General features: G+C 63.8%; 1 protein-coding gene across 1 annotated transcript; it reads left to right on the top strand.

Annotated features, from left to right (window-relative positions):
- The first annotated feature begins 550 nt into the window (after window positions 1-550).
- Window positions 551-8,775, top strand: EXOC3L4 (exocyst complex component 3 like 4). Its single transcript, XM_007953123.1, has 11 exons — window positions 551-959; window positions 1,852-2,506; window positions 3,787-3,898; window positions 4,151-4,273; window positions 4,585-4,685; window positions 5,080-5,160; window positions 5,785-5,899; window positions 6,408-6,527; window positions 6,627-6,779; window positions 7,333-7,454; window positions 8,517-8,775. Exons 1-11 carry the CDS (start codon window positions 551-553, stop codon window positions 8,773-8,775), a joined length of 2,250 nt encoding a protein of 749 aa, XP_007951314.1.
- Window positions 8,776-9,564: the final 789 nt, after the last annotated feature.

The raw sequence follows: 9,564 nt of genomic DNA, 5'->3' as shown, positions 1-9,564 counted from the left end.
GCAGCCTGCGTCTGCCTTTGGCTCTGCAGGCTCCTGGGAAGGGGGTAGATGCCTCCCTGAGCACCTCTGAACAGAGGCAGTTGGGCCTGTTCAGTTGAGTGGGGGTGAGCTGGGGCTCCGGAGGGCAGCAGAGGAACCTGGGAGGGGTGGATATTCAAACCTCAGGACCTAACAGTCCTGCAGGCCCTGGATACATTGCCGGCAGGGTTCCAGCTGCTCCCCAGAACCTGCTTGCTTAACTCCCTACTCGGGTTCTGACAGGAGGGTTCTGCAGGCCGAGTGAAGTGTGGGTGCTGGGGTGAGGGCTCTGTGTGGGTGTAGCAAGGTGTCCAGGAAGGCATCCATGGAAGTGGCTGGCAAGGTCTCAGTGCCCAGCTGAGGCCTGGCACAAAAAACGTGACCTGTGGGTCATGGTCCCCAGCAGGCTTCTCTGCCCCTGCCCCTGAGCCTGGCCAGACCTCCCAGGGTTCTCCTTCCGGGCTTTCTGTCTGTTCCCCTTCCCCCACCAGGTCTCCTGAGCCTTCTCACCCCCAGCTCTCCTGCTGCCAAGATGCCATCTCCACGGCCTGTGACCCCTGGGCCGGAGCTGCGCTGCCCGAGGGAGCCGGCCGAGCAGCAGAACTTAGTGCGGGGCGCCCGGCGGGTGAGCAGTGGGGACGCGCCCAGAGACAAAGATGAGGATGCTGAACGGCCTGGCCTGGCCACCTTGTGGCGGTCCTTCACCCGGGCCAGCCAACGGGCCCAGGCCCCTGAGAACCCAGGCCTGGTCCGGCGCAGCTCCCGCTTCCTGTTGCGGTCCTTCCGGCGCACCCTGGAAGGGGGCGTGGCTGCTGACACATCTCCGAGCCCCGCTGTTCCAGGGGTGGCCCAGGACCCCAAGGTGCCCTCCAGGGGCATGGATGGTGTCAGCCGGCAGGCATCCACAGGGGCGGGGCCAGAGGAACTGGAAACTGAGGCAGGTGAGGGTCTCACGAGCAACATGGGGGGGTAAACCGAGGCTAGAAGGTGAAGCATTACCCACTCCAGGGAGATGACCCGGCTGTTTGCTCTTCCCAGCTTCCGAGCAGCCTCCCTTTCCCAGACCCCATTCCCATCCTGAGTGCATGGCACAGTTGCTGTTTAAATTCTTGTAACTTCTCAGGGAGGGGCGCACCCATCGGACATACTAGAAAAGTTACTTCAGGCCTCACAGCAGGCAAATGGATGAGATGGGATTTGAACTCAGGCCTGCAGGGCACCAGAACCCTAGCCTTACACGCCATGCGCCTCCAGGAACTGGAGAATGTTGTCTGGGCTCCTGGCCAAACTGGGAGATGGAAAGGCACTGGGCCTCTCTGCTCATGGGCTCCCAGAGAATGCACAGGCCTTGGCTGCCGGGAGGGAGGTCGGAGTGGCTGCGCCAAAGAGGATGCATTGGGCCCGTGGTAGGAGTGCAGGTGGAGGTGAGGGCTACTGGGGTGGAGGCTGTTGGGGAGCAGAGTCCAGCCAGCAGTGCTGAAGCCGGGCACTGGGGCAGAAGCCTGGCCCCAGGGACACCTAGCCTGAGCTCTGACCCCATTAGCGTGGCAAACAGGGCTGCACACAGCATTACCAGGTCCAGCTCAGCAAAGCCAGGGTGGGGGCTGGGCACTGCTGGCAGGCCCCGGCTGCAACCCACACCCTCATTGTTCATTGGGGTCTGGGTCTGCCTCTTCAAAGGTAATTCCTAGAGAGGGCTTTGGCAGTTGGGGCTGCTGTAAGTGGAGCAGGCCTTGATGCAGGGCCCGGGGCTTAGTTCACGCTAAGGTCCTAGAAGGGCCCCTTCACGGACGTCACTCCCCCCAACCTCCCCATATCGCCGAACCCTAGCAGAAAGCAAATCCGTGGCCGACCTCATCACTGAGAGGCAACTACTGGCGGCCTTCGAACAGCTATGGCGCCTGGAGAAGCAACTGGTGGCCGCGAAGGCTTCACGCGCGTATGAGAAGGACCCCACGGGTTACGCGCGGCGCGCCATGGACATATGCCTGCACTACGACGGGTTGGCAGCCGAGATCGGCGCTATCGTGCGGGAGGCGCTGAGTCCCAACAGTGTTGACGCAGCTACGCTCGCCGAACTGGCCCGCGTGGTGAGCGCCGAGGAGGAGGCCCACCCCGCGCCCCCTGCAGACGGCGACTTCCTGAGCACGCCGCGCCACTGGCGCCAGCACTGGGAAGAGGCGGTTCGGCGGAGCGCGCAGGAGCGCGTGTTGCGGGCAGGTGCTGGGGAGGCCCAGGAGGACGCCAAGGGCTCAGCGAGCCTGGCCCGCCATCTGGCGGAGCTTGGCCGTCTGGTCCGCCAGGACCTGCAGAAGGTGCGGCTGGAGGTGCAGCCTGCCTACGCGACCGCAGGCTTCCCGGTGTGGGAGACCTACCTGCGCGCCTTCCATGGCGCGGTAGCCCAGCGCCTCCAGGAGCTGGCGCACGAGGCCTGCAGCTGCGAGCAGCTCTATGTCCTGCTGGACTGGGCCGCCAATGTCTACAAAAGGTGAGGCCACAGGCCAAGGCGCCATGGCAAGGCAAGGCAAGGCTGGCGCGGCCCAGCCGAACTTGGGGAGGTTTTGGGGACAGCTTTCGAGGCACTTTCTTTAGAGGTGCTTTCTTTCTCCCTTCCTCCCTGGGAGAAGGCTGCTCGAGAGCCTGAGGAAGCCTCTAACCCTCTTCCCTGTGCACCCTAGGACTAAGGGCAGATAGAAGGACGTTGCGCGCCCTCACCCCAGGTTTTTCTAAATGGCCACGGAGCCTAGTTAGTTCCCCAAGGTATAAAGTGCCCCAGGCGAGCGTCCCACTGAGCAGGGGGCCCAGTTAGAGGGACTGCGCTAGTCCAGGCGGTGCCTTTGAATGGATTAGAAGCTCCGCCCCCAGCAGGACGCATGCTCAGACTCACACAGTTTGGCGCCTCACCCTAGCTCACCCCTCTGGGTGGTATCTGGGCTGGGCACAGCCCGTTGGGAGTTTTCACCCCTGATGCTGCACTGTGGAGGAGAAGTGAGCTGGGCACTTGCCGGCCCTACAGGCAGGGGTGCCTGGGACAGGAAGGACCTCAGAAGGCCCAGGTTCCCTTTCCTTTGCTGTGTGGCCTCAGGCAGGTACCTGTCCCTCTCTGGGGCTCCCTGATGGGGGTTAGGTGGTAGCAGTTTCCCAAGCTGTGTGGTGCTGGAGTTGGGGAGGGTTATAGTCCAGACGGGTGTACCTCAACCTTGATCGAAGCATTGGCGGAGGTCCATCTGGACCAGAAAACAAACAAACCCAAACCCACAGCTATCCAGTTGATTCTTACTCATAGTGGCCCTGTGAGCCATAGTAGAACTGCCCCGTGCGGTTTCCAAGTCTGTAAATCTTTACAGAAGCAGATTGCCTCACCTTTCTCCTGCGGAGCAGCTAGTGGGTTTGAACTGCCACCCTATTGGTTAGAAGCCAAATGCTTTAACCATTGTACTACCAGAGAGCTCCTTCCATCTGGACAGCTATCTAGCTGTCTAGCTGTTGCTAGAGTCCCTAGAAACTGAGCAGTCAGAAGCTTGGAGTGGGTAAAGGAAGGGCTTAGAAGCTTCGAGGACAGACCGTGTGTGTGTGTGTGTGTGTGTGTGTGTGTGAGAGAGAGAGAGATAGCGCGAGAGATGGGGGTGTGTGAACAGAGGCCCAGATTCAGGGGCCCTGTGTGATGGCCTCAGGCTTTGACTCAGGTCCTGGCGGGGAGGGGTTAGCCGCTGCCCCTTGCTCCACGGAAGCCCTGCCCAGGCTCTCAGCCTTCAGTCGTCCTTCCAGTCCTGACTTCCTGGGCGCCCCGGACCTGGCGCTGCCCGCGGAGCCGCTGCCTCCGCTCCTGGCACCTGAAGTGTGGGCCCGGCTGGAGAACGACTACATCAGCTTCCTGGAGGTGAGGCGGGGCCCCGGCGGAGGGGCGGGGCTAATACGGAGGGGCGGGTCCGGGCCGCGCCCCAGAGCCCGTGCCCCTCGCGCTGGCACCAGAAGGTGGTGCGCTACTCCAGGTAGTCCCTCGGTGCTGGCCGTGACCACCCTGTGCTCCTGCAGGGTGGCCCTCGTCCCAAGGGCAGGGAGGGCTTGGGAGGCAGTAGGGCCTGGCCCTCCATCCCGGGAGAGTCTCACCACGACCCGGTCCCCCGCGCAGACCAAGATCGCCAGCTGCTTCGAAGGCATGCTGCAGTTGGAGCAGAGTCGCTGGGCGGCTGCTGAAGCCCCCGACGTGTTGCAGGGCCGCTACCACGCGTCGCTGTCCATCGACGTCCACATGGTGTGGCCGGGTGGATCTGAGGGGCGTGTGCTCGGGATTCAGGCGCGCGGTGGGGACCCCCGAGATGTCGAGCCCAGTCCCAAGTTCCCCTCCCAGGGGACCCTGACGCTCAGAGTGGGGCGCAGTGGGGACCCCGGTGGTGCAGGGGGAACATCTTCCAGCTCGGCAGGTGGCTCACAGGTGTGGGAGCGTTGGGAAAGTCGACAGTGAGGCAGAGCTGAATGGGCTGCGACGTCGTCAGGCCACGGGGTGGGGGGGACTAGGAACAGCAGGGGGCTCGGGCCGCGCTCAGTGAGTGGCCTCGCTCGCAGCTCGTGTCCGAGCACGTGAAGGCGGCTGGAGCCATCTCGGGTGAGCTGGAGGCCACCACCCTGCGGATCTGCGCGCGGGGCCTCGGCTGCTTCGTGCACAGGTGCGGGCGGCCAGGAGCAGGTGTGCGTGGCGGTCATCCCGGGAGCCCCACCTTGCTTGCTCAGGGTCGGAGACCTCGGTCCTGGAGGTGGAAGCGAGCGGCCCCAGCACGAGGCCGGGGCTGGGTGGAGACCTGAGGAGGGCGGAGCCTGGGCCGTTCTGCGGCCGGCAGGTACCCCATTGCCTCTGCCTACGGAGCTCTGGTAGCGTAGTGCCTAAGGCACCTGACTGCTCACCAGAAGGCTGGCGGTTCAAACCCACCAGCCACTCCTCGGAAGGAAGGCTGGGCACTCTGCTTCCGTAGAGATACTGCCTCGGAAACCCAAGGAAGGGTCGCTGTGAGTCGGGTCTGACTCGACGGCACACAACAACAACAACAACAACGGAACCCGCAGGTTTGAGAAGGCTTTTCTGAAGTCGGAGGCTGTGAGCGTGCCGCACCTGGGCGCCTATATCAACGCCTATGAGGAGCTCAGGTTGGTCTGGGCACCAGGCATCCGGACGTCCCTGCCTGTTCTCCGCAGGGACGATGCCCAGCGCCGCCAGCAGGGGGCGGGCGAGCTCCGGGAACCCGCACTCGGATTCGTGCCCTCGGTGCCCGGAGTGGGGCGGCCGCCGTGGGGCTCTGCGGGTGTGTGTGTGTGTGAGAGAGCGTGCGTGGGTGGGGGGCGCAAAGGGAGGAGAAGCCTGGATCTGGATGTTGGGCTAGTCCCTCTCCCGGAGTGAAGACGAGGCAGGCTTCCAGGAGGACGGTCTCCAGGGACCCGTGGGTCCTGCGCCGCCTCCCCTCCGTTGATGCGGTCTAGCAAGGGGTAGGGGACACATTTCAAAGCTTAGCAAAGACTGAAGAGTTCCAGTCGCCCTTTCTGCTGCCCGCCCAGTCTGGCCCTGCCACTCTGGGTTAGGTTTCCTTCCTCCCTTTATCCCAGTCGGCCTTCTCCTTCCTCTTCAGGGACGCCTCCTCCTCCTCCTCCAGGAAGCCCTCCCTGACACTCCACCCGGGCTATGCTAGGGGCTGAGCCTGGGTCTGTCTGCTTCCTCCCCTTACCTCCCCACTTCACCTGTCCTCTTCCTTTTACCCTGTCCTGGCTCCTCCCCAGGACCAGTCTTGTGGCCAGGTTCCCAGGTACCTTTGAAGAGCTGGAGAAGCCCCTGGCAGCCACCATCTCCAGCTTCCAGGAGCACCTAGTCCGGGGTTTTCAGAGGGATGTGCAGGTGAGGGGGCCAGGGGACAGTTTAAGGGGTAAGTGTGTTGGGGTGAGCAGGGGACCAGCTGAGTTACCAGCTGAGCAGGGCTGGTTAGGAAATACCTACCTTCTCACTTCAGTCTGCACCTCTGAGCAGTCAAGACCCCACCCAGGAAGGTAAGTCCAAGGAGCCAGGCCTGGCCACCTCTCAGCCTCTCCAGGACACACCCTAAGTGGAGCTGGGTGGAGTCTCCACTCAACCTGTTACTGCAAACCCTATGAGCTCCAGGCCTGGAGGAGGCCTTCCTGGAAAGGGCTTGAGAGGCTTTCCTCATGGCTTGAGAGGAAGTGGTATTGGGGACCTGCTACAGAAGGGTCTCAGGTAGTCCGCCGGTGGTCTTTCCTGGTGATAGATTGTGGCTGGGTCTGAAACACCCCTCCAGGAGCTGTGGACTGGGCTTTGAGGGGAGGATGGAGGGGAAGGTCCAGTGAGTGGGGGGGACACGGTTCAGGACTCCCTCTCCCTCTCCCCCCAGCCCCTCTTCAGGGTCGTGTGCACCAAGGCCTGGCTGGAACAGGACCTGCTTCAGCCCCTTATGGACCAGGTGGAGGCCTTTGGTCACCACCTCAAGTACGTGGCTCCATTGCGGTCGCAGGTACCTTGGTGAGAGCCAGCCTTGGTGAGGGTATGTCCAGGCCAGGATGGGAGGATGGGGTGGCCTGGCAGACCCTGACCCTCACCGCCACCCTGCCAGGAAATCCTGCACGAGGCTCACCGCTACGTGGTCCGGGAGTACCTGGTGCAGGCGCTGAGGCCGCGCGAGCGGTTCCGGGGCACCGAGCGTGTGACTGGCGCCCACAAGATGATCCTTGACGCCCAGGCCATTGGCGACACCTTCCAGGCCCTGGTAGGACCAGCGGCTACTGCCGCAGCACTATCCTCCTCTGGGAACCTCCGGCCAGCTGACGGGGCATTAGCGCGGGGTCCTAGGCTTAGATCAGGAAAGTGGGGCTAGAGAGGGGCGTGGCATCCTGGTAGGTGGGGCGTGGCCAGGTGGAGCGGCACTTCAGAGACATTTGAGTGCGGTTTGCAGGCTCTGCGCCCCATGGGCGGGGCCTGTGGGAGGCTTCTCCTCTCCCCCCTCCTACCTTCACTCTGAGCCCCCACCCCCAACTCATCTGTGCCGCTGGACCCCTACTCGCTGTGTGATTCCCGACTAGGGCCTCGGTTTCCCCATCAGCGCAAAGCGAGCAGGAATTTATGTGCGCTGGCTATGGGGAGGGGATACGGAGATAGCGTGGCAGATGAGTTCTCATTGCCGGGCCCGGGGCGCGCAGTCACAGGGCACCGGAGGGCCGGTGGTGGCCCCAGGCAGGCGGAAAGGTGCATTCATAGGGGGCTTTCAGGGGGCGGCTGGGGCTCCTGGGACGTGGGCCTCAGGCGCTTCCCTGTCCCCACAGGGCTCGGAGGCCTCGTGGCTGGGCCAGGCCATCCCATGCGTGTCTGAGATTCTGGGCGAGACGTACAAGGACGACATCCAACGGCACCTGGAGACGCTAATCATGTGCTACCACGACGTGAGGTCCGCGCCCCCTGATCCCCTCTAGGTTCACGGGGCCTCAGGGTCGGGATTTGCACCTTCAGAGGGTCCCTGTGGCTGCAGGGGGTGGGGGACGTGGAAAGCCGGAGCGAAGCGCAGGCTAGTTCCGGGGACTGGGGGCCCCTTCCTGGCGGGGCTCGAACCCGGGCAGCTGTAAGCGCAGGCTCCTGAGGACCGCAGCGCCGGGGCCGGGCCATAACTTCGGATAGGGGCTTCTCCTCCCGCGCAGCCCAGCCTGGCTGGTCCTGGTTCAGGCCCCTGGGAGCGGACTCCCCCTTCCCAGCGAGTCTGAGGGGAGGCATGTCCCCTCCTCCTGGAGGAAGCTTCAGGAAGCCCAAAGGCTGTGGGCCCAGCCCCCTGAGCCGGGCCGGGGAGGGATGAGGCTTTGATCCTGGGGTGTGTGTTGGGGCAACGGTGAGTCATCGGAACCCATGGAAATCCCGGCCTGAACCTCTCGTGGCCTGGGAGATTCCGGGATGGGGAGGTCGCCCCAGGAACCCCCGGGCCTGGCCGCACCCTGGAACCGCTTTCCTTTCCCTCCTCTCCCTGCCCCCCCCCCGCGAGTGCTGGAGGGGCCTGGCCCACTTCCCCACCTGCGGCCCCTGGGGAGCCCTCCCAGGGGCTTCCCCTCGGCGTTCCCCTGACCCCAGTCCCGGCTCCTGGGAGCGGTGTTGTGCTCAGGCAGGGAGGGCGCGACTCACGGACCCCTCAGGTCCTCCTACCACCACACTGCCTCTCCCCTTTTTACACGCAGCAGTGGGGTGCTGCCTGGCCATGTTCCCCCCTGTTGTGGTCTCCGGAGGGGGCTCGGCTTCAGACCCACGACCCCCTGACCTGGTCTCGTCCGGTTGACCTCCTCCCTCCCTCCGTCTGTCCCTCGCTGCCCTGCCCGCTTCTGGTCTTGGGCAGGCTTGGCCCCCAGGCCGGGCTCTAGGCCTGATGGGTGCACTGCGCATGTCCAGCGGGAGCTAGGTGCTCGTGGCCGCAGCCTGGAGTGGCCTTGGAGGTCCCAGGTCTGCCCTGAGAAGCTGTGTGTGTCTGCAGGCGGGAGCATGTGGTGGCCGTGCTGGCGCTGCGCCGACTGGGCCGCCGCCGGAACCAGCGCCTGCTCCGACGCGCCCAGGACCTGCTGAGCGCTGCGGCGGCCCAGGCCGGGGACTCCGCCGCCAGCGGGGGCCGCGTGCTCTTCGCGGAGATCGAAGTGCCCACCTCCATGGATGTGCTGGTCACCTGCATCCGACGCTCCGCAGGCCTGAGCCCGGCAGGGAGCAAGGAGAGTCACTCGCCCTGCCCGCGTCCCTGAAGCTCGGGGTCATGGAATTTTCCCCTCAGCCATGCGTGCCTACATCGCCAGGAGGAACAGCGGTGATGGGACATCCGAGGCATTTGCGAGGGAGGCCTGGCCAGCAGAGACTCCTTTAGGAAACGCTCACAGGGTGGGAGGGCTCCCTCCCTCACTGTCCATCCCTCCCCCAGCCCGGAAGGGAAAAGTGGTGTATTTATTTTTAAAATAAATATGAATTAAAATGGTGCCTCCCTAAGGAGGGGTTGTGCCATGCTGGCTGACGGTGGGAGGCCTGGGTCTCCATGTATATTGGGGCCAGCCCGGAGCGGGGGAGGGGGGGCCCTCAGTGATGGCTTGTGGTAGCCCGCCCTTTCCTCCCGTTAGCCCCATTATATGGGTGGGAAAACTGAGGGAGTGCAGGAGCTGCATAGCCAAACAGGCTGACCCTGGGACTCTCCGTGCACTGACCTCTCGTGCCTTTAAGTGAACCTTGGCCAGCTGGGCACAGCTCTGTCCCCTGGGGGATGACAAGAGGCTAAAGCTAGTTCGGCAACTTGGGGTTGTTGCGTTAGTTGTGGGAGGGACTTCCTAGCAGTGAAAGCTGTCTGGCTGCTGTAGGTCCAGAAATACTCGTGAAGCATCCAGGAGATGGGGCGGTGGCCCTGGGGCTCTGGAGGTGGGGCTGCTAGGAGCAAGCCGTCTGCTCTTTCCCCATTCTTTTCTCTGAGAGCTGCTGGGAAAGCCATTAACCTTGGCATCCCGTGGTTTGCCGGGGAGGCTGAGTGACCCTTCTGGGAATTCACCGGG

The sequence above is a fragment of the Orycteropus afer genome, unplaced genomic scaffold (genome assembly GCF_000298275.1).
Source record: "Orycteropus afer afer isolate SDZICR_OR568_19922 unplaced genomic scaffold, OryAfe1.0 scaffold00371, whole genome shotgun sequence".
NCBI lineage: Eukaryota > Metazoa > Chordata > Mammalia > Tubulidentata > Orycteropodidae > Orycteropus > Orycteropus afer.
The sequence above is the reverse complement of the archived record's forward strand: the minus strand, read 5'-3'. Positions and strand labels throughout refer to the sequence as shown.

What these genes read in the sequence shown, in the direction of transcription:
- EXOC3L4 (XM_007953123.1), top strand. Translation starts at nt 551, where the DNA reads ATGCCATCTCCACGGCCTGTGACCCCTGGGCCGGAGCTGCGCTGCCCG. An exon ending in AACGCCTATGAGGAGCTCAG is followed by an intron (nt 5,161 to 5,784) that starts GTTGGTCTGGGC and finishes GCTCCTCCCCAG; the next exon opens with GACCAGTCTTGTGGCCAGGT. An exon ending in ATGTGCTACCACGACGTGAG is followed by an intron (nt 7,455 to 8,516) that starts GTCCGCGCCCCC and finishes GTGTGTCTGCAG; the next exon opens with GCGGGAGCATGTGGTGGCCG.